Source organism: Lineus longissimus, chromosome 11 (genome assembly GCF_910592395.1).
Source record: "Lineus longissimus chromosome 11, tnLinLong1.2, whole genome shotgun sequence".
Taxonomy (NCBI): Eukaryota; Metazoa; Nemertea; class Pilidiophora; order Heteronemertea; family Lineidae; genus Lineus; species Lineus longissimus.
In genome coordinates, this window is record NC_088318.1 from 5,516,725 (window position 1) to 5,544,330 (window position 27,606).

The following is a 27,606-nucleotide window of genomic DNA, read 5'->3' on the forward strand; positions in this document are numbered from 1 at the left end:
ATGGAAAGTGCAAACCTTACGTTAGAAACAAAGGATGGAAATCGCTTGGACATGAGAGTGCTGGTAGTGCCGAAAATATCAACGCCGCTTAATACACACGTTACGTCTTCGGTTTTGAACCTACCCCACCTTAAAGACCTGAAGCTCGCTCAGTCCACCGATGATGCCGTCATATCCCTTGATGTTCTTATCGGTGCTGACTATTACTGGAGCGTAATCGGTGACAACGTCGTGAGAGGCAAAGGACCGACGGCGGTCTCGTCGGTTTTTGGATACGTTCTTTCAGGTCCAACCCACGAGGGACCATCAGCCGAAACTCGCACTGCTGTGATGAACATTGTTACTGACATCTCTCTGGAAGAAAAGGTCATGTCCAATTACTGGGATCTGGAGAGCATCGGGATCAAAGATGATTGTAGCGTTCATCCTACCCTCCGAGACGCATTTGAAAGCTACCGAGACAACAAGATCAGGCGAAATGAGGATACAGGACAGTACATTGCCAGTCTTCCATGGGCAGACGACCACCCCCCTCTACCAACCAATTTCGCAGTGACCAAAGCAAGAACACGATCTATGGTAAGGAAATTGACGCCGGAATTACGCTCAGTATACCATAAGATAATTCGAGAACAATTAGATCGCAACTTCGTCTCCCAAGTGTCAGATGCTGACCCCTGCCGCGGCCATTATCTCCCGCATCACCCCGTGAAGAAGGACTCAGCGACTACCCCCATTCAGATAGTATATGACTGTAGTTGCAGCCAGGGAAGGGGAAATCCGTGCTTGAATAATTGCTTGGAGCCAGGGCCACCACTTTTAAACGATCTCAGTGACATTCTCCTTAGATTCCGTGTCAACAATGTCGGCCTCTCAAGTGATATTGAGAAGGCATTCTTACATGTACAGCTCGATGAAAGGGATAGAGAGTTCACCAAGTTCCTATGGCTTTCGGACCCCGCCGACCCTGTGAAAACTAGCATGGGTCTTTTGCCATGTTGGTCAATTGGTGTTAGTAAATGACCAAGATTATTTTAATGTGCCTTCTACAGTGTATTAGGTCATAATATCATTGTGTAACTTGTTCCTTTGGGTGTGTTAGTTTGTGAGCAATAAAATCACTTCTGAAGTCAAACTCGCACTGTCCACTTCGTTCCTTGGGTCGTACTGGTTTAAAAGACAATTTCCACATTGGTGCCGTGACCAGCCAGTGCGATGCCTACCTCGGACGAAGAGAAAAAGGCTACGCTTGAGGTGCTGAAGTCACAGCGCGCGACGAAGCGTCGAAATTTTACTCGCATTTCAAACAAGATCAAGGATACACTTTTGATAGACGAACCCTCTCCTAGTGAAGTTGAGAATGTGCAAACTGCAGTAACAGTTATGGATGATACGCTAAAACGGTATCTGCCCATTCCGCCTTAACCTTATTCGCCTTATCCAATTTTGCCTTCTCCCATTTAGCCTTCTCCTAACTTGCCTTTTCTCAATTCGCCTTCTACGATTTTGCCATCGTCTTATCTCGCCTTTGTTCCAATTGGCCTTCTTCCTAACTCGCCTTCCTCTCATCTTACCTCATCCTAGTTTGCCTTTTCTTATTTCGCCTTTGTCCTATTCTGCCTTGGTTCCATCCTGCCTTATCTCATCTTGCCTTTTCTTGATTGACCTTTATGTCAATTCGCCTTCTTCCCATTTTGCCTTCTCCCGTTTCGCCATATCTCACCTCGCCTTTTATCAATCCAAAAGTTGGTTTTGGAGATACATGTAAGCTTACATGTAGATGGTTCAGAAGTTATGAAGATTTGAAAATATTGGTAATTAAGCAACAGCCTTGGGTAGGGTACCAAAACATAATTCGTGGAAACACTCTTATATGAAAGATTGGCCCCACAAACATGGGTAAAACATGGGTAAAAGAGACAAAAGTCTTTTGTAATATGGTATGTAATGTAATATGACTATAATGGCTGAGAAGTTATCTACACTTGTAATTTTGGCAATGTCCACCGGGTTTTGGTTGCGGGTACCCCCGAATGGACCCTAGAAGCCCTTCAACACTGTTGAAGACACTTTCATATGAAAGATTGACTCAACAAACATGGGTAAAGACACCAAGTTTGTTGCAAAGTAGGAAGAAGGCGAAATGGGAAGAAGGCGAAATAATACAAAGGCGGGGCGGGTAAAGGCGAGATAGGATGAAGGCGAATTAGGACAAAGGTAAATTAGGACAAGGTGAAATAGGAGAAGGCAGATTAAGACAATGGCAAACTGAGACGAAGGCAAGAATGGATAAGGCAACTTGTGATAAGGTAAGATAAAACAGAGGCAAAATAGCATAAGGCGAAAAATGAAAAGGCGAAAAAAGACAAAGGTGAGATAGAATAAGGCGGATTGGGAAGAGGCAAAATTTGAAAAGGCGAAATAGGAGAAGGCGAAATGTATATTTTTTAAAGGCAAAATGGGAAAAGGCGAAAAAAGACAAGGCGAAATGGGCATGAACCGCTAAAACAAGCCAAGGAGTTGGATTGCAAAATCGAGCGTATTCTTCTCAGTCTCGACCCGACAAAGGCAATGGAGTGGGCGGAGTCGACGTGAAACGGGTAGTGTGGATACTAACAGTCACGCGTCTGAAGAGACAACTGGGACCCCTGGCACACTGTGTGGCCTAACTAACAGTTTGTCAGCGCATTTGATTACGTCAGAGGACGTTGTCAATAATTCACCCACTGGAAAAGTCGTGTTAGTGAAAACTGCCAAAGCTGTGGCAGACTACAACGGTTGGCAGTTACCCGTTCGAATTTTTTTCGACGAGGGGTCGCAAAGGAGTTATCTGCGACGGGATGTAGCTGAGAAGCTTGGAGTTGTTCCCCAGAGTTACGTCAATCTTGGAATAAGCGGATTTGCCGCTAACAATTCGCAGGATCGATACGGTATGGCTGCAATTAGTATTGTAACGTCAGAGGGACTAAAAAGAGTTCCTGTGTTCATTACGCAACAACTTGTGTCTCCTATCAACCAACGGGGTTGGCAGGCTTGTTTGTCGTTAGGGTTTGGACTTAGCCGATGATTTCCAGGAAATGGATTTCGTTGTTGATTTGCTGATCGGGGCGGATTGCGCTTGGATGTTTTTCAAAAGTGAATGCATTCGTGGAAATGGGCCTACTGCTCATTTGTCCAATGTTGGCGCTTTGCTGGTCGGATCATTATCGAGTGATCACACAAACGATAGCATATCGTGTGTGAGTCTGGCTCAGCCTTTGTGCGTTGGTACCTGTGAGGATTTATCCAATCGTGAGTTGGAAAATCGTGTATCAGCAATGTTTCGGTGTAACGATGTTGGCGTAAACGACTTCACTAGACCGGTAGATGACGTAGACGAAGTGTTCACAACGGAATATCAGAAAAAGATCGAATTCAAAAACGGGAAATACTCTGTTCCGCTGCCGTGGAGGGAAGATCGGCCTGATTTACCCTCAAACCTTCAAATGTGCCTGCGTCGTTTGGAGCAGGTGGTTGGTCGTCTTCGTAAACAGGATCGACTGGACGCATACTGTAAAGTGTTACAGGAGGACATTGACAAAGGGTACGTTGAGGAGGTTACCGATAACCACTGGGATGAGGATAGATCACATTTCCTACCACACTTTTACGTGTTAAAGGATTCAGAGACCACACTGTTACGTATTGTGTTTGCGGCTAACGCAGGTGACGTCTGTGACTGTGGCCAGTCTGTTTCTGGGTGAATCTTGTTTTTAATGGTTGTAGCCAGCCTTTAAGCTTTGTAGATGGCTCCACCCGTTTTCTCCTCGTGTTATCGCTTTTGCCGCCATTGCTAAGATCCAGAATCTTCCATATTTTTGGTCCATCAAATGAGTGAATTTGCCTCATCCCCGAAAGTTTTATAGAGAATTTAAGGGCCTTACAAAGGTAACTAATATGTCTAGAATAGAAATAATTTCCTTTACTGTGATGACAAGAACTTAGGAGAACTTAGTGGCTTGTTTTTTGGATCAAGTATAGATTTAATATTCTCGGTGACATTTCTTTCGTTACACCACTTCGGATATCTCAACCTGGCTAGTACTTGATTATATCGTGATGTGTTCAATCTATCGTCTCTGTGAGGTAGCTCGGTATTGGAGCTCTTCATCTTAATAATTTTGTTTGTAGTTAACATCAAGTTTTGGGGCAGCAATGTGGACTTTAGTAGCATGATCTCAGTCTATTTTATGAATATTTTAGTTCAATATTCAATCGTCAGGTGAGGACAGTGTTGTGACAGGTTTTCCTGTCCTCCTGGTGGATGTACTATTGTCTTCCATGATTGTCTCTTTGTTGTTACGAATATGTACTTAGCTGTTGTTCAATTATTGTATCTTTCAGTTTATTACGTGGTGAATAGATGGGAAAAGAAATCAAGCTTGTTGGTGTTGTCTTCCAGTAATCTAAGGGTGGATGAAACAAGCCACGGCATGATTATTAACGACTAAAGATATCATTGCCGCTACAGTAATAAACTTTGTGTAACTCAAAAGGAGATGACTTTATCGTGACGAAGAGAACAGATAGTGTGTTACTAAATACTGTGATATCCAGTGAATTTATAAAGAGAAACCTTTTAGATATCAAAGATTTTGTAAAAATGGATCTTTAGAACGTCTACGGAATCAACGGTATGATGAGTGACACAGAGACCAAACATATGGAGGCAGACATCCGTCGACTTAGCTCGGAACTTGAAACTTTAAACACACGGCTGACGAGCCGCCTTCAAGCTTCCACCCCTAGACAACAACGTCGAAAGTTGATACAAGAAATTGATGAGGACGCCCAGGGGTGTGTGTTTGAACATAGAAATGTGTCACCAAAATCAAGTCCCAGGTCTTATGAACTTTATGAAGACACGCATCGCATGCCCGAGCCTAGTGGGTATCCTGGGGTCTCGCCAGAGAAGCATCGCATGCCCGAGCCAAGTGGGTATGCTGGTGTCTTGCCTGAGAAGCATCACATGCCCGAGCCAAGTGGATATAGTAGTTACCTGCAAGACAGGCGTCACATCACTGATCCAAGCAGGTACCATAGTGAATTGCAAGAGAGGCGTTACATGCCTGATCCAAGCGATTATCGTAGTCACTTCCCAGAAAGGCGTCCAGTGCCCGAGCCAAGTGGGCACGATGTTGCAAATTCTGTTGAACTATCAAATTTAGCAGAACTCCTGGCTAACCAACAAGACTCTCTCCCTAGAATGGAGCCGTAGGTTTTCAAAGGACAACTGCTGCATTATCCGATCTGGCTGAAATCCTTTGAGGCTTTAATTGAAGACAAGGTTCGCTCACCTTCCCAGAGACTGTTTTACCTTAATAAGTACACAGCTGGTGAGGCCAAGGAAGCAATCATGGGTTACCTGACACTCCAAACACCTGATGCATATAGAAGGGCAAAGTAGCTACTCAAGGACCGTTATGGCAACCAGTTCATCGTTGCTGAAGCCTACAAGCGCAAGATCAATGAGTGGCCGCCAATAAAATTTGGTGAGGGAAGAGAGCTACGACGGTTTTCAGATTTTCTGGCAAGTTGTATGGCTGCCATGGAGACAGTTGCTTACCTCCAGGGCCTTAATGATGTTGAGGAGAATAGAAAAATGGTCAAGAAGCTCCCACGTCATTATGCGATGCGATGGAGTAGAAGAGTTGATGCATCCATACACAGCAGCAGTAGTAGTTACCCAACCTTTAGAGAGTTTTGTGCTTTCCTAGCAGAAGAATCAAGGATAGCTTGTAATCCTATCAATTTAAGGCCAGATGAAGACACAACTAAACGACATCAAAATGGCAACCCGCACAAGGCAAGGGCACTGGCATCAACCACCACTACCAAGAACAAGAGCAAGACAGATAAATCCTGTAGACCCGATAAGGTCAATGTCACTCAGTCTGTGCCAGATAAGGCACTAAAACCACCGCCGACATGCAGCTTGTGTAAGGCAGCACATCTGCTCATTAAATGTGATCAATTCTTGAAGATGTCACTAAAGGAGAGGCAGACCTTGGTGAAGAGTAAAGGCCTTTGCTGGGGCTGCCTTCGTTACGGGCATAGAAAGCAAGAATGCAAGACAAACTTGAAATGTGAGGTATGCAGCCTGAGACATCCAACACCACTGCACTGATATGCTGATCCAGCCTTTCCAGTCACTCCAACTGAAGGGACAACTAGTGCGACGACATTCAACTGCAGATCAGTGACTGAACCCAACCAGGAAAGATGCATCCACTCTTTGATTTTGCCGGTTTTTATCTACAGTGAAAATCAAAGTGTTCCAGTCAAGGTCTACGCTCTCCTAGATCCTCAATCTGATTCCTGCTTCATCAAAGATGATGTCCTCGATAAATTGGGTGCCGATGGACCGACTCTCACGCTCCGATTATCTACCATGCTGGCAGAGGACTCCATCCAGTGCAAGAAGTTAGCTGGTCTTAGGATTAAGAACATGGAGAGCACTGTGGACTTGGCTATGCCCTGTACGTACAGTAGGCAGTGCATACCAGCTAGCCATTCCTTAATTCCAAAGAAAGAAACAGTAATCAAGTGGTCCCACCTCAGAGAGGTAGCAAAGAAACTTTATTCCTATGAGGAAGACCTTGAGATAGGGCTGCTGATTGGAACCAATTGTGCTCAAGTTTTAAAGCCAAGAGAAGTCGTCCCTGGTGAAAGCAATGAGCCCAACGGAATCTGGACAGATCTTGGGTGGGGAGTCATCAGGATTGTGACCCAAGGACTTGAGGAGGAAGAGGAGTCGATGTGTAAGATGGTCTCCAGTGGCCAAAGCGAAAGAAAATGTCATTTTGCCCTGCGCACATCTGCTAAGGAGATTACGACTCAGAGGGTAACTGAGATGTTCGAGATGGAGTTCCACGAACAACAGTCTGACAAGACATTGTCCATGGAGTACAGGAAGTTCATGGAGAAGGCCAAAAATGGTATTTACCAACTTGAAGACGGGCATTTTGTATTGCCATTGCCGTTGAAAAATGATGATATTCGACTCCCAGAAAACCGTCAGATGGCGGTGAACCGCTTGAATCATCTAAAGCACAAAATGGTTAAAAATCCCCAGTTCAGGAAGGACTACACAGCATTTATGCAGGATATGCTTGACCAAGGTCATGCTGAACCAATCCCAGTAACATCCAAGGGTACCACGGGCCAAGTGTGGTACGTACCTCACCATGGCGTATATAATCCACAGAAGCCAGGAAAGATTTGTGTCGTATACGATTGCAGCGCGGAGTTTAAAGGGGAGGCCCTGAACCGTCAGCTGCTTCAAGGGCCAGACCTCACAAATAACCTCTGTGGGGTGCTGACTCAGTTTCGAAAGGAACCAATAGCGTTCACATGCGACATCCGAAAGATGTTTTATGAAGTCATTGTGGAAGAGGGGCACCGAGACCTTTTACGTTTCCTTTGGTGGGAAGACGGCAAGTTGGATACCGAGCCGAAAGACTATAGAATGACGCGCCACATTTTCGGTGCCACATCATCCCCCGGTTGTGCGAACTATGCCATGAAAGAGACTTCAAACCGATACGAAGGCCACTTCGGAAAGCCCACTGCAGATTTTATACGCCGTAATTTCTATGTTGATGATGAAGCCCAGTCAGTTGTCACAACTCAGGAAGCAACAGAGCTGATAGTAAAATCAAGGGAACTTTGCAAAAAGGGAGGATTCCATCTCCATAAGTATATATGCAATGATAAAGATGTTGTCAGCAAAATCCCTGAAGAATTCAGAGCAGCAACAATCCAAAGTTTCGACAGCCACTCAGAGAGCTTACCAGTTGAAAGAATATTGGGGATCCGGTGGTGTGTGGAATCAGACACTCTGCAATTTGCCATAACCTTGAAAGAAAAGCCACTGGCCAGGCACGGAATACTGTCAACTGTCAGTTCAGTGTTCGACCCCCTTGGCCTGGTAGCCCCTGTCATTTTGGAAGGTAAACGCATTGTCCAGGAATTGTGTCGAGACAACAAGGGTTGGGATGACCCTATTCCAGACAGCATCAAGACAAGGTGGAAAGCTTGGAGATCACAGTTAACCAACCTAACCCAGTTTAAGATTCCTCGTTGCTATCGACCACCTGACAAGACACAACATCAGAAGCCAAGGCTTCTCGAGTTGCATCACTTCTCTGATGCCAGCCTACTTGGAGGTTATGGACAATGTAGTTATGTAAGGAGAGTCGAAGAGAACGGCAGGACAAGTACAGCCCTTGTGATGGCCAAGTTTCGTGTTAGGCCAAGCAAGCCTACAACTGTTCCTCGCCTGGAACTGACAGCTGCTGTTTCATCCGTCAAAATCAGCAATTTCCTGAGGGCCGACTTGGACTATACCCAAGACGTCATTGAGCACTTTTGGACAGATAGTAAAGTTGTGTTGGGCTACATCTCAAATGAAGCCAAAAGATTTCACATATTTGTGGCCAACAGAGTCCAGCAGATAAGAAACAGCACCAAGCCTGAGCAGTGACACCATATTTCAACCAAAGAAAATCCTGCAGATATAGCATCCCGCAGTGTTACAGCGAAGGAGCTGATCAATAGTGAATTGTGGTGGAAAGGGCCAAAATTTCTTGCCACACCAGATGGAGTCCTCCTAGAGACAGAGAAATTAACAGTGCCGAACGACGATCCAGAGGTACGAAAGTCGGCTCGCTGCATGGAGAGCCACGTCTGCATGGAGAGCCATGTCATCCCTTGTGACATGATGGAGAGATTCCAAAAATTCTCAAGTTGGTTTCGACTGCAAAGAGCCATAGCAATCTGTCAGAAGTATGTGGAGAAGCTCAAAACCTGTGATGCAGCCCACTACTCTCCAGTGTATGTAACAGACATGGATAGAGCCAAGCTACTCATTATCAGGACTGCTCAGGGTGTAACATTCCCCAATGAGATTCGGGTCTTACGAGTGGCGCACACCACACAAGTCATCAGCAGCAAAAGTCCCATTTTCCAGTTGGATCCATTCCTTGACGACAAGTGTTTGCTTCGAGTGGGTGGCCGGGCCAAAAGGTGCACCCTGTCGATGGAACTGAAATTCCCAATTCTCTTACCTCAGAGATGTCACGTCAGCATATTAATCATCGAACACTACCACAGAGATACTGGTCACGCAGGAAGAGGAATAACATTGAATCGAATACAACAAGCAGGGTTTTGGATCCTCAAAGCTCGGACTGCAGTAACGCTGCTGATCAAAGATTGCATCTTATGCCGCAAGTTGAGGGGCAATAGCTGTGGACAGAAAATGGCAGATCTTCCTACTGATCGCTTGGATTCTATTGCACCATTTACCTACAGTGGGGTCGATTACTTCGGACCGTTCCTTATCAAAGAGGGTCGCTGTGAGATCAAGAGATGGGGCGTGTTGTTCACGTGTTTAGCCAGCCGCAGTATTCACATTGAAACTGCCATCAGTATGGACACAGACTCTTTCCTTAACGCTTATAGACGTTTTGTGTGTCGACGAGGACCAATAAGATTGCTGAGATGCGACCGTGGAAGCAACTTCATAGGAGGACGGAATGACCTGGATGCAGCCCTGGCTGAAATGGATAAAGACAAGCTGAAGCAGGAGCTGCTTAAAGATGGCCGTGATTTTGTCACCTTCGAAATGAATTTCCCACACTCAAGCCACATGGGAGGTGTGTGGGAGAGGATGATTGGAGCTGCCAGAAATGCTTTGTCTGGCCTACTCCTGAGTCATGGCACCAAGCTGAATGATGAACTACTGAGGACGCTGTTAGTCGAAGCTGAGGCGATAGTCAATAGTCGCCCTTTAACCTACGTAGAAGCTGAGTCTCCAGATTCACCAGAGCCTTTAAGTCCAAGCCAGTTATTGACGTTGAAAGCAAAGGTGGTTTTGCCACCACCCGGTGTGTTTGAAAAAACAGACCTGTATTGCCGACGCCGCTGGAGACGGGTACAAGCATTGGCAAACGAGTTTTGGGTCCGTTGGAGGCGAGAGTTTTTGCCAACCTTGCAGGAGCGTAAGAAGTGGAATCGACAACAAGTGAATGTGACCAAGGGCGACGTGGTCATGATGATCGACGAGACGGCCCCTAGATGTGACTGGCCTCTAGCGAGGATTGTCGAGATGTTTCCTGGAGAAGATGGACTAGTCCGGAAGGTGAAGATCCGCACAGGCCAAGGCACAGTCTACGAGAGACCGATTCAAAAGCTGGTACTACTTTTCAAGCCAGATGAACCAGAGAACTAGGAACGTTAGTTTTGACGCTCGTGATTACGAGAGATGCTATCGAAAAGACCATTTCTAAGTAAATTAAATTTCAAGCCTTTTCCAGTAAATCTGATTAGAGTTGTATTTCAATGCGTTGTTTTTCCCACACCATTTTCAGTGTACCATGTTTTTGCGTGCACTAATTTCTTATTTTTAAAATTTGGAACATTGATACAACTATATCAGTTTTACCCTGGCATTGGACTCGAAAATAACACAAACCCTAGTGTAGTGTGGGGTTCTTATTATTAGTGAAGATTTTGATATACATAATTCAGGATGTGAAATAGTCACAAACGGTGACTTGGAGATTCTGGCGTAGAATTCGGGATGTGACTTCAATTATGAGTGTCTCCATTGGTTAATCTGAATAAGTCATCACATTGCATGGTATGTTTTTCCCCCTCTATTCTGCTGTAACATAGGTGCAGCCTTTCTTCAGTTTAAAATGGTAGTTTTTACTCTAAAATTTACCAGAGCCAATTTACATGACTTCTCAGATTTTCCTTCTGTTGATGCCCATTTTTGAATACTCTAAGGAGATTATTCACAAGTGAGATTGTTCAATTCACTTCAAGGAATCCTAATCAGTGTACTAGATATATGTCTTCTAAGATTGTGTTTTTTGTAAGACTCATTTGTGAGACAATTCCTTTCATGCATTCTTGAATTTGAAGAGTGCTTCAGGACATTATTGACTTTCTGCTATAAGAACAATTGCAGGATTCAGTATTTGAAATTTTTTTAGAATTGTACTTATTTGACAGGGACTTCTTTGGGGTGCACACCAAATTGGTGACTGTCAGTTAGGGAGATTTTCTATTAGTCTGAGTTTTTTAGAGGGGTCTTAGGTAAATTGTCCAACAATTTAGGAGAGCCATGTGACTGTGGCCAGTCTGTTTCTGGGTGAATCTTGTTTTTAATGGTTGTAGCCAGCCTTTAAGCTTTGTATATGGCTCCACCCGTTTTCTCCTCGTGTTATCGCTTTTGCCGCCATTGCTAAGATCCAGAATCTTCCATATTTTTGGTCCATCAAATGAGTGAATTTGCCTCATCCCCGAAAGTTTTATAGAGAATTTAAGGGCCTTACAAAGGTAACTGTGACTGCCGTCGGTTAGAATTTAGTCAGTAATGCATGTTTTAGTGCGTTTTTGCAGTTTGCGCTCTATTTTGTGTCTTTTGGTGTTTGGCGGGTAATTCGAATTTGGCGCCTCCATTTTCGTGCTCCTTTTTGGCTAGTGCGTCACTCCGGTTCCGCCCAGCCTCGCTTTGAACCCAAACATTTCGGTCGTTACGACCTGTTTAGAATTTGTGCCAGTAAAGGGTACTTTTTCGGGAACCCTAGTTAGACCCGATGCCGGAACAAAGGTAATTAACTAAAATAACATGTATAGAAACCCTACAGTACAAGCCCAGTTCATGACAGAGCCGGTAAAGGCCAGTTTTTGATGTGTTTAATTCGTAGAAACCCACGCTTGTTTGCTCCCGCTATAGTTCCATAGTTTAACACCAGGTGACGCCCTGGTGCATGTCCTTAGAATGCACTAAAATGTTTATAGAATGCTGAGATGCATATTTTTAGTAAGGATCTAGGCAGGTAAATGCCATTTAATACATGATTCTATGTTAAAGATTCGGTGTAATGTTCAGATAGAATGCTGGAGTAAATCTGCAATGTTGATACTGTATGGTTGTGCAAGAAATGTCATGAATGTGTATGTCTTGTCTGTCCTCCTGGATGTGACAAATTTTTATGGTTGTTCCTCCTCTACTCATCCTTTCTTCTTACAGTCACTGGTTCTTCCTTTCTTGTCCCCTGTTTATTATGTGAGCAAGTCTTTATGTATGTTCATTCGTTTTGTCTTTGTAGATTTACGTGATCTGTGGGATCTATGGAAATAAAAGAAGTCATGGAAAACAGAACTTCACTTCGTCCTTGACATATTATTAAGATTCGATCAAAGCCGCCACAGTAACTAATATGTCTAGAATAGAAATAATTGTCTTTATTGTGATGACAAGAACTTAGGAGAACTTAGTGGCTTGTTTTTTGGATCAAGTATAGATTTAATATTCTCGGTGACATTTCTTTCGTTACACCACTTCGGACATCTCAACCTGGCTAGTACTTGATTATATCGTGATGTGTTCAATCTATCGTCTCTGTGAGGTAGCTCGGTATTGGAGCTCTTCATCTTAATAATTTTGTTTGTAGTTAACATCAAGTTTTGGGGCAGCAATGTGGACTTTAGTAGCATGATCTCAGTCTATTTTATGAATATTTTAGTTCAATATTCAATCGTCAGGTGTCTCCACTTCCTTGAGGACAGTGTTGTGACAGGTTTTCCTGTCCTCCTGGTGGATGTACTATTGTCTTCCATGATTGTCTCTTTGTTGTTACGAATATGTACTTAGTTGTTGTTCAATTATTGTATCTTTCAGTTTATTACGTGGTGAATAGATGGGAAAAGAAATCAAGCTTGTTGGTGTTGTCTTCCAGTAATTTAAGGGTGGATGAAACAAGCCGCGGCATGATTATTAACGACTAAAGATATCATTGCCGCTACAACGTCAGTCTGAATGACTGTTTAGTAACAGGACCATGTCTAATGAATAGCCTACACGAAATGCTGTTGATGTTTCGTGTTCACAAAATTGCTATAGTTGGCGGACATTGCGCGCGCCTTCCTCTCTATTGGATTAAAGGAGAGTGATCGAAATTTCGTGAAGTTTCTGTGGTTTCATGATAACGATCTAAGTCAGGACGTTGTTGTGTATAGATACACTACTGTCGTGTTCGGCAATACTTTATCGCCCTTTTCGCTTGCTGCTGTCCTAGACAAACACCTGCAGAATTACCAGTGTGATGTTTCGATTGATTTGGCAAAGAAATTGTACATGGACAATCTACTAACCGGCGTGGACTTCGACAATCAAGTGGTGAACTATTACTACACTGCAAGAGCAATTATGCGAGCTGGCGGTTTCAATCTGGGGCAGTGGTTGTCAAATTGTCCTGATCCGTTGCGCATAATTGTGCCCCACGTCTCTGGAATGCCCTTCCAACTTTTATCCGTAACATTCAATGTTTTAAATCTTTTAAATCTGCCCTCAAGACCCACCTTTTAGTGAGGCGTATGTTTTAACTTAATTTCCTGTATGCAAATATATTTTAATAAGTATGTTTTATTGTGTAAATGAACTTCACTGTACAGCGCCACTAACAATTAATTTTAAAGTGGCGCTATATAAATAAATAAATTATTATTATTAAATTATTGTAATGATATAACAAGAGAATCTTTCAGGAAACGGTTCTCTTTATGGGCATTTGACTTGACCCCTGATAAAGAGGAGGGTGATCATGTACATCTCATAAAAGAAGGGAATTTGAGACTTGATATGAAATTCGCTGATGCATTGACAGCGACAACAACTGTTTTTATCTATGCTGAGTTTTACAATGTCATTGAAATTGACCGTTCCAGGAATATCATTAAAGATTTCAAATGAATGAACTCACTACACATGAGTTAGAGTCAATAGCTAACTCTCACTCAAAGTTGAGAAGATATTTTCATGGTGTCTATTCTAATAATCATGTTCCGAGATATGTAGAGTCATATCCAGCAGCATATATTATCAACACTCACTCTAGTTCAAAAAGTGGGGAACACTGGCTGGCTGTTTACTTTGATGCCAAATAACGAGCTACATATTTTGATTCATTTGGTTTACCTCCAAAACTACCAATAACCATCCTTCTCGTCAGAAAGTTATGGACAAGCAGAATGATAATTCTAATCGAGACTTTCGTCATCAGAATGTGCGCAGTCAGTACCACTCTCGTGACCGTTATCCTCAACGTCAGCCATGGTCTCACCATAACCGCTCAGGTCGAGACTGGAGTCGTCGTCAAGATAGTAGGTGCTACATACGCCAATTCAAGCCGTCGTCCTTCATTTGCTCCTAGGAATTTGCCTAAAACATCCCCACAGCTGGCTAAGCCATATGAACAGGATTTCCGGCAGTCGGGTCCAACGTACTATCCAAGATTGGGGTCTTCATCAACCAACGTTAAACATTCAGTTGCTCAGACTCCGAGATTCGCTGTTGGCCAAAATTACTCTCAGGACAATCACTACAAAATAAAACTCCCCCATCAGTCGAATGATAACAAGGCCACAACAAACTTTGCGTGTGATAGTGATTACAGATTCAGAAATGAAACAATGGAAATCGAGTCCTTCCGCACCGATTACGGTGATAAGGACTATGAGGAGAGAGTTAATGTATCCTATCATGGTGATCAATATCATCACTCATGTGATTTCAATGGAAAGTACTCTGTGAAGGACAATGTGTCTCACTATCAGAATAATGAACATGATTATGACAACTACGGTGATAACAATGACTATGACAACTATCAGAGTGCATACAATATTATGTACATTCGCGACATCTATGACTCTGAATTTCTATCCTTAAACTGAGTGGTTATGGCATATTTGTCAACTTGGAACATTCATTGGGACTGTTATGATCAACCATCAACTCTGATCATGGAATGTGATCATTTTAATGATTTTAATCGCTTCTTTTAATCCATCTGGTCAGTCCGACTGTTATTGGCCCTTGTTGTGTGTAAGGGTTGCAATAACCTGTTTATTAGACTGCTAAGTCACCTACACATTTTATAGTGGTGTTTTGCTCACGACTCTGTATCTTGCTGATCTGTTGTATTGTATTATAACTACTATTGGGATTTGTGTACTAGTATACTATATTTATTTATTTGCCTCATCTGTTTTAGTAACTGTAAAAAGGATCATAAATTTCAATGAATGGAATAAGTTGGGTTTTTGGAATGTCCAACATCTTGGTAGCAAATTATCTGACCCTGCCTTCCTTGAGGTGCTTGATCTCAAGAAAGATTTCATTGGGTTAACAGAAACTAAAACTGTTATTCTTTCACAATGCTGTAATTGGTAGGAAAAAGAGGGGAAAAAACGGTCATGGTGTTCTGTTTTTATTCAGAAATAAATTCAGAAAACACATAAAAAAAGTTGAAGTCGCCATGTCCTGACATTCTGGCTGTCAGTATCTCTAAGTCATGCTTTGGCTTAGACAAGGACCTTTGTATTGTCACTTCCTACATTCCTCCCTCCAACTCGGTCACCTTTGACAAGAATGAGAATTCATTCGATCAGCTGGAGGCTTTCTCTTGTGAACTGAAGCGATCCCACCATGTTATCGTTGGAGGGGATCTCAATGCTCGTACAGGTCTAATTGACGACTCTAAAGTAAAGGACAATGATTCAAATGAAGGGTATGGCAAAGATTGGTCCGACAGTGTAGCCATCCCCAATTTACCAGCTAGGGCGAATCGATATGAGAAGGTCAATACAAATGGCAGGATGTTGAATAACTTGTGCATAAACAGCGGTGTAACGGTTGTGTCTCAAAGTTTTAAGATTTGAATTTGGCGCCACAGAAACTTTTGTTTTAGAGCCCACTTGTAATGACGTCATTGATTTGGTGGTCACGAGGTGACGCCATCCTTCGCGGCCTGTGCCAACAGCCATTTTAGAGTAGAAAGCCTTTGGGGCTTTGCTCTTTAAGTTAAAATTTCTGACCATCCATGGGAAGATTGTGGTGGCAACGATGGTAAATATGTTTATTGATGTATAACGAATGTATTGGTGGTCTCGCCTCGAAAATGGGGATCCGTAGATCCATAGAAATTGATCATTTATGAAAGTTTTATTGATGCACGAGGATGCAACGCAATGATTTCGAAGTGAACCTCTAGGTGCCGCCAGTGCATACAAGATGGCTGTCCAAACCCGGAAGTGTTCCAAAATGTACACAGAAACTATGTATTTCGAAGATTTGTTCACTTTCCCTGCTGTAGTTTGGCTGTCAAGGTAAAGATTACCAATGTTAGAGATGCCCCATATCATCTGATACTTTTAGAGCTCGTTGTGAGCCAGGTTTAGGGTCCTTTTGACCTTTTATAAGGGTTGATGCACATTCAAAATAGGCTAGCAGTCATGTCCAATTTTCTACTGTTTTCTTCTTTCAGGATAGCTTGGTTAATGTGATGTATGAGACACGCCCCCCTTCTTTGACTCATTATAAGCTGTTTGTTTATGATGCACACTTTTGTATTTTGCAGTTTTACATGTTCTGTGAGATGTTACATGAAAGATCAGAATAATAAAGACCAAGAAAGAGAATTATTTCGTTTGTCCGCTATTGCTGCCACAAGCGGTTTAACTATTGTTAATGGTAGGGCTTTCGGTGATGCCCTTGGTGGATACACCTGTCACAAGTACAATGGTTCAAGCTGTGTTGACTATATTTTATGTGATTCTGATATTTTTGATAAGGTACTAAGGTTTAGTGTTAATGACTTCACAACTTTTTCAGATCACTGTGGAATTTCTGCAACCTTTTCTTTTTCTCCTAAGGGTCCTACTGCTAGTAATCATTCAAAATCTTTCCCAGCAAGGTCTAATACTAGATCGGGCAGGTCTAAAACAGTGAAAACGTTTATATGGATTGATGAATCTAATGCTAAGCTCAGTAATTTCCTCAGCGACCCTGTTCATAGGTACAGGTGCAGACAGATTTCACTCGCTGCCGATTGTCAATCCAAAGTCTTAGCCTTTGATGAATTTCTAATAGATACTGCTATGGCTTGCCTAAAACCAGTGATGGTCAAGTCAAAGAAACGTCGCGACCATAAAAAGTGGTTTGACCTTGACTGTAGAACACTCAGGAACAAATGTAATGACTGGGGTAACAAACTGAAAAGGTTTCCTAATGATCCATTTATCAGAGGAATGTATTTTGTACACAAAAAGAGAATGAGGAAGCTTATTCGGGTGAAAAAGAGTATTTTTCAGAATAGGTTAACTGCTCAGTTAAACGATTTGGATAAAAATCCTAAGGAATTCTGGAAACTGTTAAATAAATCTACACATCAGGATGTCACTGCAGGAAATCCTATCAGTCCACATGAATGGCAAGGCTATTTTAAATCCCTTCACTCAGAATCCAGACAATTCTCACAACCTGATCAACTTGCAGTGTTAAGTTCTCTGGAATCTATGATCACCAATCCATCTGGTCCACAAACGGAAATGAATAATGAAATAACTTTGGGCGAAGTCAGCTGTGCACTTCAGACGCTTAAAAACAATAAAGCCTCTGGACCTGATGGTATTTGCAGTGAAGTTCTTAAATATGGTAGGATGTATCTCGCTGAGCCACTGGCCTCCTTATTTAATGCTATTTTTGATTCAGAATACATTCCTACGAACTGGCATCAGTCTTTCATTCTGCCTCTTCATAAAAAGGGCTCATCCTCTGATCCTAATCATTACAGGGGTATTAGTATTTTTAATGCAACCAGTAAAGTGTTTCTTTAAATTATGTTAAAGAGGCTAAATGCCTTTGTGTCTGAACACAACTTGATACCACGTGAGCAATTGGGGTTTATCAAAGGGAGTAGAACTTCTGACAATATTTATATCATGAAATATCTCATCAATGATCAACTTCATGTAAAGAACAAAAAGCTCTTTACAGCCTTCATTGACTTCCGGAAGGCATTTGATTCTGTCTGGAGGAAGGGCTTGTTGTATACAATCTTTCATTGTGGTGTCCATGGTAAAATGTTCAAAGTCATTGAACAACTCTATTCTCACTTGGTCACATGTGTTCGGTCAAATGATGGGATTTTCTGAATGGTTCACATCCAACATTGGGGTGAAACAGGGTTGTGTATTAAGTCCTCTGCTTTTTAATCTATTCCTGGCAGACCTCCCTGAATTTCTGAATGACCACAATATTGCTCCTGTCTCTATTGTTAACCAAATTATTAGTTGTCTCTTATATGCCGATGACCCAGTTTTGATGTCATCTACAGAACAAGGTTTGCAAAGACTGCTTGATAGTCTTGCCAAATACTGTAAATCTTGGGGACTTACAATTAACTTGGATAAATCTAAATGTATGAACTAATCCCATCATTTAAATTTAGCTCTGTTATCAAGGATTTATCCAATAGAGCTGCGAGAGCATTATTCAAGCTTAGAGAGAAGTTGCCCTTCTCTCTGAAAAAAGACCCTTTTCTGAGTCTCAAACTATTTTCTTCCATGATCGATCCAATTCTAACCTATGGTTGTGAAATCTGGGGGATGCGGGATATCAATGATAGCAGTCTTATAGAAAGGTTTCAATCTAAATTCTTCAAAGAAATCCTTGGTGTTCATAAGAGAGTTTCAGTTGCTTCAGTTCGATGTGAACTTGGTAAATTCCCGATGAAGTATGTAATATCTCTTCGAATGTATAATTATTGGCTTCGTATGTTACTACTTCCCGACTCTTTACTTGTTAAGAAGGCTTATCTTCTAGATCTTTCCAATGTTACTCAGAAACAGAACATTCATAAGAATTGTTGGGCTTCAAATATAAAAAGCATGTTATACTCAATTGGTCTGGGTAATGTGTGGGAGGCTCAACATCTTATTGATAAATCTACTTTCAAGTCCTATTCCACTTTATTCAAAGTGAGATTGGAAGACATCTCCTCCCAGGATATGCTAAGAAATGTGTCGGACAACAAGAAATTAGTCCTTTATGGCGAGTTGATTTCTGACAGTTCTAGAAAGGCTTATCTGACTAATATTACTTGTATAAAACATAGAACCTGTATAACTAAACTGAGGATGGCAGCTCACAATTTGAGGGTTGAAACTGGTCGTCACATTGGCTTGGATCATATTGACAGGACTTGCCAAGTTTGTAATAGTAATAATGTAGAGGATGTTATTCACTTTCTCCTCTATTGTCCACAATACAAACCTATAAGGGAACAATTATATAATAGTTTGGAATTGAAAGATTACCATTCTGACATAGTGAAAATCAGGAAAATCCTTGATCAGCCAACAACATCATCTGCAAGATTCGTCTTTGTTTTTTTCCAACTTAGAGCTGATTTCACTATTTCTGTCTTAAATCATTCATAGTATCTCCTCGATCTATTGCATGTTTTATTGTTGTTTTATTTTGTACTATATACATATCATCATACATCATAATTATCCCTGCCAGCTTACATTATTATTATGTCAGTCAACTGTATTATTTGTATTACCTTTGGCCCCTAGAGGGCGTATTTGAGTAATAAATAAATTGAATTGAATTAGTGGATACGATTCGCGTGTAAAAAGTTGACCTGGGCGTGGAGGTTTCCTGGTTCTGCGCAACTTTTGTTCTTTGATGGTATACACAGTTAGTCTCTGACCATTAAGCTCACTCCAAAGAGAGCTCCCTATAAAAACTCATAAAAATAAGAATTTCATAAGAAATCACTTTTTTAACCCATTTATTTCATCCCAAAGTCCCTGAGAATGGGGGTCAAAATTCAGATGGCAATTCCCTAGAAAGGGCGATCATTTTAGAATATGGCTACAAGCACTAGCCCCCCTTAAATTTGCGGACTAAGGGGGGGGGGGGGAAACAACCTCGCAAAATAATGGAACGGAGGACGGTTTGACGGTAAATAATATTGTCAGTATTTGTTATGTGTTTGTTTATTTGCAGATGAATACATTGAATGTGTATATTTTGGATGGGCCAATCACACGAAGCTACCATGGTAATGTGAGCTATCTTTTCCACGTCCCGGTTAACGAAGAGGCACAAGTGTACGACATTTATGTGAAGGACCAAAAGGGGGCAATCTTTGAGAAGCTGCAGAGTGGGAAGTGTTACATGCTGCTAAATGCTGTCAAAGTGAATGTGGACAAGGGTTGTTACGTGAAATTGAAGGAAGTGTCAGGCAGGAAAGGCGATACCGTTACAACTGATGTAACTAAGGTGAGTTTATTATCTGTGCTATATGTCAAGTAAGTAGAATGTAGTTGTGAAATGGACTAACTGTTGACCAATTTAAATCTTGTTCATTATGAAATTCGGAGATGCAGCTAGCTGAACAAAAGCTTTAGGGAGAACATTAGTCAATACTCAAGTTGGATTTACAATGCATTACTAGCGAAATTCTAACATTGGTAGCCAAGGTAATCTGACAGCATGCCATTGTGTCAATTGAAAAATAATGTGTCCTGAACTTGAAGCCATGACTGCTGTTGCAGGTTCTGATGTGGACATTTGAGGGGAATATGTTCCACAAAATATAAGGGGATAGTAATTTTTAAACTGCAAAGTGCAGTTTGTCAAATTTTAGCCAAATGCCAAATGTATTAGTCAGATCTCGGTGATGTTTGGCATTGGCAATTTGGCGACTGGGTATGCGATCGCTTGAAAGTGACAGACAACTGTAACGGATTTTGCTTCTGTTTGTGGCCTTGGGGCCCCGGAAACTCTCAGTTAACCCTCTCACTCCCAACTGCGGATATGGCCGCGGTCATACGAATTAAAATTTCCTGCATTTTTCCAAGTCTGAATGTTCAATTTGAGGGGCTGAAGTGGACAAATCCTGCTTGGTTTTTGGGTCCAAGTCAGTAAAAACCAAACTTCAAAGAAATCGGACCAGCAGTTAGTGAGTTAGCGCTCCAGCAGCCCAAACAATGCGGACATATAATAAACGAATGGACTATAGGCCTAGTGTAAATATACAGCCAAGTGTTCATGGCTATTCTGTTTCGGGATTTCATTAGGCTTATATAATTCTTGTGTTGACATCCATAATTTGTTGTTTATGAACCCCAGTGAATTGTGAATAAGTTATTGTGACACCACGCTACATGTACCACCGGAGATGCCACATCACATAGAGGATGAGACAGTTATCATAGTCCTTACTGAAACACCAGCTCTCCCCTTGAACCCAGCTGCTAACGGAGCGCCTCCCACAGATCATATGACGAGTGTTGCCTGTTGGCCAATTTCCGTTACATAACTAGTGTTGATTTATTTTGTGGTGCATGTGACTTTAGTAAATATGTTACAGAGAGATTCGTTAACTTTGAAACTTTCTGTAATTACATTGTATGTACCTTTCAGGTTTACAGTATCCCACTATTCACCTACAATAAACCTGCCTATGAGGGTTTTTTCCACGCACCAGTCGTGCCTCTACAAGAAGTCATGCGGAGTCCAGACAAGAAGCGTGTGTCTGTAACTGGACGTGTTGCAAATGTAAGAAATAGCTGCCTGTTAATGAAATATTTTGGAACTATCAAGTTTGTGTATTAATAGCTGTGTGGAAAATATAGCAGGTGTTACACTCTCATGCTCTTAGAGGCAGTGGCCGAAATTCTGGAAGAGCCCATTTTGTGAAGAAATTTTGACTATGTTTTTCCAAATCTGCCAGTATATGTACATATATTGTGGACACAGCCAGTCAAAACTGAGTGAACAAGTTGCTGAGTGTCGACGAATACACAACCTACAGACTAAAGACGGTGTATGATTTTAAAGAGTTGTACACTATTCATAAACATCAGTAACTTCATTCCACCTTGATATCTTTCAATAGTTGTTAAATTGTTAAAGTTTACTTATTACAAATTGCAGGTGTCTCCATTGGTTGCGAAAGCAAACTGGCGTCGCCAAGAGTTGCAGCTGGTAGATGATGACGACAATGCGTCCAAAATAACCGTGAAGTTATGGAATGAAAACGCAGGATTGGTAAATGATGGCCATGTGGACAAGAAAATTTGTATTGAGAATGTAGAGATAGATAGCTGGGGTAGTGCGATAGCAGTAAGAGATACGTGCCAAACGACTGTGAATGTAAGTATGTGACTCAGGGAGTGGAAAAAACTAAGCCTGTTAACGAATTATTTGATTATAGATCTATACACTTGATTTGGAATATCGTTTACAAAAAAAGTTATCATGCCAATTCATCTCATTTGAAAATACATTTTCGGGAGGAATTCCTGTGTATAGTGTATATATGTCCGTGTATATATGTCCGTGGACAGATCCGTGGACAGGTTTGGCTCATAGTTGGTTGTGCAAGTAAGATTGTAATAATTTTTGACAATGCTTGCGCAGAGCAAAGTGCTGACAAGCTGTAGTTAATTTAATTGTTGTTAAGGGGGTCCTTTGGTGTTGAAACGACTTTTTTTGTTGATAGGTTTAGGAAAGCCATATAATATAGTCTATAGGGTATGGTGACCCTTGATGAAAGGTTTTAATTTTTGGGCTCAGTGACCTGGTTGCCATGGTGACAGCGGCCATATTGGATTTTTGACCCTTCGCCCCTAGTGTCTAATTAGCTCACAAACCATACTTGATTTTGAGGAATTTCTTCCGAAATGTATTCCTGAGATACAAATCCACAAAGTAAGCCTTCTTGGCCTGATTTCATTGAAAAATAAACATTTGGTGGGAAGTTGAACACCTGGGGATACTAAATTACCGATATAATTTTTTGAGATAACCGCTGCCATTCAGTCCCTCGTGCATCAATTTTTTTCAAGCTAGCTTACTTTGTGCCCTTCATCTCCTGATGATATGTTCCAAATGCCAGCCCAATCCATGGGGTAGTTTCTGAGCTAATTAGACACTAAGCCACGTAGTTGGCTCAAAATGCAGTTTTGAGAAAATTGCATTACAAGTAATGCATTGTTATGCAAATGCATCAACGTATTACACAGTAAAGACCCATTTTCAGACTTTTTTCGTAGTTCAAATTTAATCTCGCCTCATTCAATGTTTTCTATTGTAAAGATTCCATTATATAAGCATGGTTTTGAAAAATTGCCAAAAATTCAAATTTCATATGTTTCAACACCAGAGGACCCCCCCCCCCCTTAATTGCCTTGTCATGACAATGAGGAACCGGCGCGATTTATCCGCCGCGTGGCGCTGCAATCAATCATACCAAAACTATCCATTTCCAATACATTATTATGTTATTTCTGAGCCCGAAAACGATCGTTTATTTTCGACCGATTTCGGTGACGTTTGCATCTTCCTGCTTTAAATCTATTGAGCTATCAGTTTCTTAAGATAATTTTGCGGAAAATATGCGTGATGCCAGTTATTGGGCACGTTTTCTGCTGTCGAAATCCTGTGCAAAAATGTACGCAATGATTTCCCGCGATTGACCTCCTGCGGCGTCAACAGACCAGAAAATGACGTCATGACATCAGAAGGTACAATCGATTGTGGCGCCGCCACTGGCATTTATCTTAAGGCCGGTTCCTCATTGCATTTTATATTTAGGCCTACCAGAATAGATGTTTTTGATTTTGTATTATTCAGAAGGAAAAAGTGTAATTTCTCATTTGAGAAAATTGTTGTCAATGCAAGGAGCCGAGACGACTCTCAATATTGTAAGACGGGAAATTTTCGTGGATTTGCAAAAATTCCTTAAAATAATTTAATTTTACGCTACTTAGTTTTGCGGATCAGACAACATCTTTCAATAAACTCTATTTAAATTTCCTGGTTTGCGGTTTTTATTTTCGCGGATTACAGACATCCGCAAAAACTGCAAAAATTCCCCGTTTTACAGTATTTCTTAAATTTTGTGTTATCCAGAAGGAAGAAGTGTACTTTCTGAGACTTAGGGAAATTTTCAATGCAAGGAGCAGGACTGGACAGTTTGGGTAAAATGATTTCTAATGTCCACGGGCCTGATTCACAAAGCCTACTTAGGCCTTACGCATGCGTATGGGACACGTAACCCACACCTAAGAAATTGCGGGCTATTAATGAAAGTTTCGTAACTTAACACCATTGCGTAAGGAGTGCGTAATGTACGTAAGGATTGCGTAGTGATTCCGCAGTTCTTCTGTGTGTTTCGGCAGGAATGGCTGTGGCTTTTAAAGCTCTCGAGGGTGAAAATCGGCGAGCCCTAAGAAGGGAATGAGTTATTAGAGACCGTCTGAATCCATTGGATGCGTACGACGATGTTGATCTCCTCCGACCCTACCGAATGACTAGGCCTGTGTTATTGGAGGTAATTGATTTAGTTGAAGATGATGTTGCGAACCCAACAGGACGTTCACATGCTGTACCATGCTCCCTGCAGGTTCTCACTGCCATTAGGTATTATACCACAGGCTCCTTCCAGCTACTTGATGCGGATACCGTTCACCTAAACCAGCCGACTAGTTCCATGCACTAGACAAGGATTACATCGCTACTCCAAAACGGGCCGCATTCAATAACTTACAACCATCTAATCATTTTAAATTAACGGGTAAGGGTTACGCATCTGTCCCGCTTCGAACACATTACGAATGTCTTATGCATGCTTTGTGAATTGTGTGTAAGGTTGTTGTAACTCCTCCATAAAATACCCCAAGTACGGCTAACGAATGCGTAAATAGACCTTGCGTAACTAACTTTGTGAATCAGGCCCCTGGTGTTTTAAAAAAATCCCTTTACCTTGAAATGGAACCTAGACGTCGATTTGTCTGCAGATTTCACAGCCAAATTCGAAGGACGAAAAATTGTCGAAATTCTGCGCTAGTTTTGTGATCGACAGTCTTTTTTTTTATCAGGACTTTTCAAGAGTTCCTAGGTGAAAATGGTGAAGTCAGAAGTGTGCTGCCAAGTATATGTCCGTCGTCAGGTTTGGCTCATAGTTGGTTGTGCAAGTAAGATTGTATTATTTTGACAATGCTTGCGCAGAGCAAAGTGCTCACAAAAGCTGTAGTTAATTAATAACTGTTGTTATTAATTGCTTTGTCATGACAATTGCATTTTATATTTAGACCTACCAGAATAGATATTTTTGATTTTGTATTATCCAGAAGGAAGACGTGTAGAAAATTGTCAATGCAAAGAGCTCAGACGATTCTGAATAATTTTTTAACTTGATATTATCCAGAAGGAAGAAGTGTACTTTCTGAGATTTAAGGAAATTCTCAATGCAAGGAGCTGAGACCGGACAGTTTGGGTAAAATGATTTCCAATGTTCAGCTGTTTTTAAAAAATATCTTTACCTTGAAGTGAAACCTAACTACAGGCCAAAAGTGGGCTAGTTGCATTTGCATGGTACAGTACATATGTACAGCTATTCACCTGCATGCGAGCTACAGTATAGACCTGCATTAACGTCATAGACCTGCATTAAGGTCCAAGTGGTAGTCAGTATGACTATTCATGCAAACATACTAGACCACTAATTGTGGCCTGTAGTTAGATTCAGTTTCAAGGTAGGAGTTGTATTGGAGGTCAGAGGAGAAGTTGTTACAGATCTCTACAATGGTATATGTGGTCTCCCAAATGATGCAGCTTCTGCCCAGGCTGGCATACTTGTGCACAAATGGCAAATCTTGTATGAGGAATTGGTTGTTAAATCCATGGCAGTATGTGAGTGAGACTGCAATGTGTTCTTTGGAGCGAGAATATTCCATTTTGTTACTGCTGTTGCCATGTTTGGCTTATTTACTTTGCAATGAAATAACATTAAATACCAATGCTGTCTCATTTTGATCTTGTCACCTACTAGTATCTGGAAACTGTGCCTGGCAAGTACTAGGCCTAGTACTGCAAAGTGGTTGTTCAGCCTGATAGAATGCTTCAATGACCAAAACGAGTGCTGGATGTGGCTGTAGACCTGTAGTTCAAGGAACTGCCTTGCCACGCAACTTTCTCATTGTTGTTGCACACTTGTCCAGTCTCCAATGCAGAATCGGATGGTACTTGCACTGCAAAAAATGATATACAATTGGTGGTGCCCTCTCCTTTTCACAGCTGCTTGGATGTGCTAAATTGTACATGTAGAGTACATTATGAATGTTCATCATGATGACAGGAGACAGCACACTAAGAAGATGTTCTGACTCTGAAATTGTGACCCAATACCAGAGAATGCAAGTCGCAAACCATACAACATGCTGTAAGGCACCACACATGTAAATTGATGAAATTATCCAATTACCCCGTGTCTGTGTCCGTGGTGCAGATTTGGTGTAACTGTGGCATGTGACTCGTTCCCGTGTGCTGGGTCATAACTTTTAATTAAAAGGTGAATTGTTTTGCCCAACTGAAGACACGTGCTATGCATAAAGCACTACATCAACTACATGAACAGAAAAAAGGAGAAGTGGGAGAGGTTCTGGAGTGCAAGCTATTGAGTGTTGTTCATTAAAGATACAGGTACTGAAAAGCTTCCTCAGTGGGAGCTTTCATTCCTAGACTTTGCCTGTTGGATAGTCAAGATGATGCAGTGGGGTCGCTTTGAATGCTTCGACCCATTTAGGTGATGAGGGGTCAAACATCCTCCATTATAAATCCTTTGAATGTGGTGCTGACTTGACTATTCTTTTTTTCACATGTGGTGAAGTGAAAATAATGTTTGACACTTTAGAACTGGTGTCGATGTGATAAGCTGCCGAACACTTGGTGGAAGGGTGTGGATACCATGGGAACCCTTACTCCAGGGATGATTGAACTGCAGCTAAACAGTTGTTGTACCTCCAGTAGTATTTTAGTTCTACATGTATGTTCACAACTCTTGTCGGATGGTACGGTCTTTTCAGTGCTGCCCCTGTTTACCTAACTAATATTGAGGACCAACTTATGCTTTCTATTAGGATAGCATGAGTAAGATTAACAAACTAAGGATTGCAAAAGTGGAGACCAGCTACTAAATTTCACCACATTAAACTTGAGTGTGAGACGGTGAGACAATGGGTGATTTTGAAGCTGGTGTTCACACTGGTGGTAATAGTGTGCATTTTTTACAGTAAACACTGGTGTTAACACCAACTTTAAAATCACCCAATGTAGAGTAAAGACACACACAAAAGAGACACATTACATTGAGAAATTAAGAAGTGCTATATGGTGATGTGAAAGTGCTCATGCTATCTAAATTAGAAAAGAGAAGATGAGGATAGAGGTTTTCACTACCATCACCAGAGAGGAATGAGAAGAAAAGTAAGGTCAAGCAGGTGCTACTATTATACAACATTAATGTATCAGTGCTACACACAATGCATTATAATATTGAAGATTTAACTGACTAACGTGAAAAGTCTAACATTACAAAATTAGAAAACAGAAGATGAGGATAGAGGTTTTCACTACCATCACCAGAGAGGAATGAGAAGAAAAGTAAGCTCAAGCATATGCTGTTCCGTGATCCTAAATCGCTTGAGTTCTGTTAGTTAATGCTAGTTAGTTTCTATTAGTACAGATGGCAGCATCGTCTTGTCTGCATCATTAGTATGCATGTATGAGCATGTGCTCTTGTTTTAAAAGATGGCTTCTTCAGTGTATTAAACCTGTGCTATACCTCTGTGTTCTATTTCATCATTCTAAGCCTCACTAAGGACGTGGATGTAACAGAATGTACTTAT

General features: G+C 41.5%; 4 protein-coding genes across 4 annotated transcripts; all 4 read left to right on the forward strand.

Moving 5' to 3' along the window:
• Positions 1-1,023, forward strand: LOC135496075 (uncharacterized). The gene has a single exon (XM_064785193.1). It carries the CDS (start codon positions 1-3, stop codon positions 1,021-1,023), a length of 1,023 nt encoding a protein of 340 aa, XP_064641263.1.
• A 3,655-nt stretch (positions 1,024-4,678) lies between these two features.
• Positions 4,679-8,524, forward strand: LOC135496077 (uncharacterized). The gene is made up of 2 exons (XM_064785194.1): positions 4,679-5,253; positions 6,301-8,524. The coding sequence occupies exons 1-2, from the start codon at positions 4,679-4,681 to the stop codon at positions 8,522-8,524; spliced, it is 2,799 nt and encodes a 932-aa protein (XP_064641264.1).
• Positions 8,525-8,713: 189 nt separating this feature from the next.
• LOC135496078 (uncharacterized) lies at positions 8,714-10,273 on the forward strand. The gene has a single exon (XM_064785195.1). The coding sequence runs from the start codon at positions 8,714-8,716 to the stop codon at positions 10,271-10,273; it is 1,560 nt and encodes a 519-aa protein (XP_064641265.1).
• Positions 10,274-15,630: 5,357 nt separating this feature from the next.
• LOC135496315 (uncharacterized) lies at positions 15,631-27,406 on the forward strand. The gene is made up of 6 exons (XM_064785572.1): positions 15,631-15,964; positions 16,476-16,588; positions 19,916-20,191; positions 21,338-21,472; positions 21,851-22,069; positions 24,799-27,406. The coding sequence occupies exons 2-6, from the start codon at positions 16,586-16,588 to the stop codon at positions 24,820-24,822; spliced, it is 657 nt and encodes a 218-aa protein (XP_064641642.1). The 5' UTR covers positions 15,631-15,964; positions 16,476-16,585; the 3' UTR covers positions 24,823-27,406.
• The last annotated feature ends 200 nt before the right edge of the window (positions 27,407-27,606 follow it).

What these genes read in the sequence shown, in the direction of transcription:
- LOC135496075 (XM_064785193.1), top strand. Translation starts at nt 1, where the DNA reads ATGGAAAGTGCAAACCTTACGTTAGAAACAAAGGATGGAAATCGCTTG.
- LOC135496078 (XM_064785195.1), top strand. Translation starts at nt 8,714, where the DNA reads ATGGAGAGCCACGTCTGCATGGAGAGCCATGTCATCCCTTGTGACATG.
- LOC135496315 (XM_064785572.1), top strand. An exon ending in TAACTGGACGTGTTGCAAAT is followed by an intron (nt 21,473 to 21,850) that starts GTAAGAAATAGC and finishes TACAAATTGCAG; the next exon opens with GTGTCTCCATTGGTTGCGAA. An exon ending in CGTGCCAAACGACTGTGAAT is followed by an intron (nt 22,070 to 24,798) that starts GTAAGTATGTGA and finishes TTTTTTTATCAG; the next exon opens with GACTTTTCAAGAGTTCCTAG.
- LOC135496077 (XM_064785194.1), top strand. Translation starts at nt 4,679, where the DNA reads ATGAGTGACACAGAGACCAAACATATGGAGGCAGACATCCGTCGACTT. An exon ending in TCTCTCCCTAGAATGGAGCC is followed by an intron (nt 5,254 to 6,300) that starts GTAGGTTTTCAA and finishes TTTTATCTACAG; the next exon opens with TGAAAATCAAAGTGTTCCAG.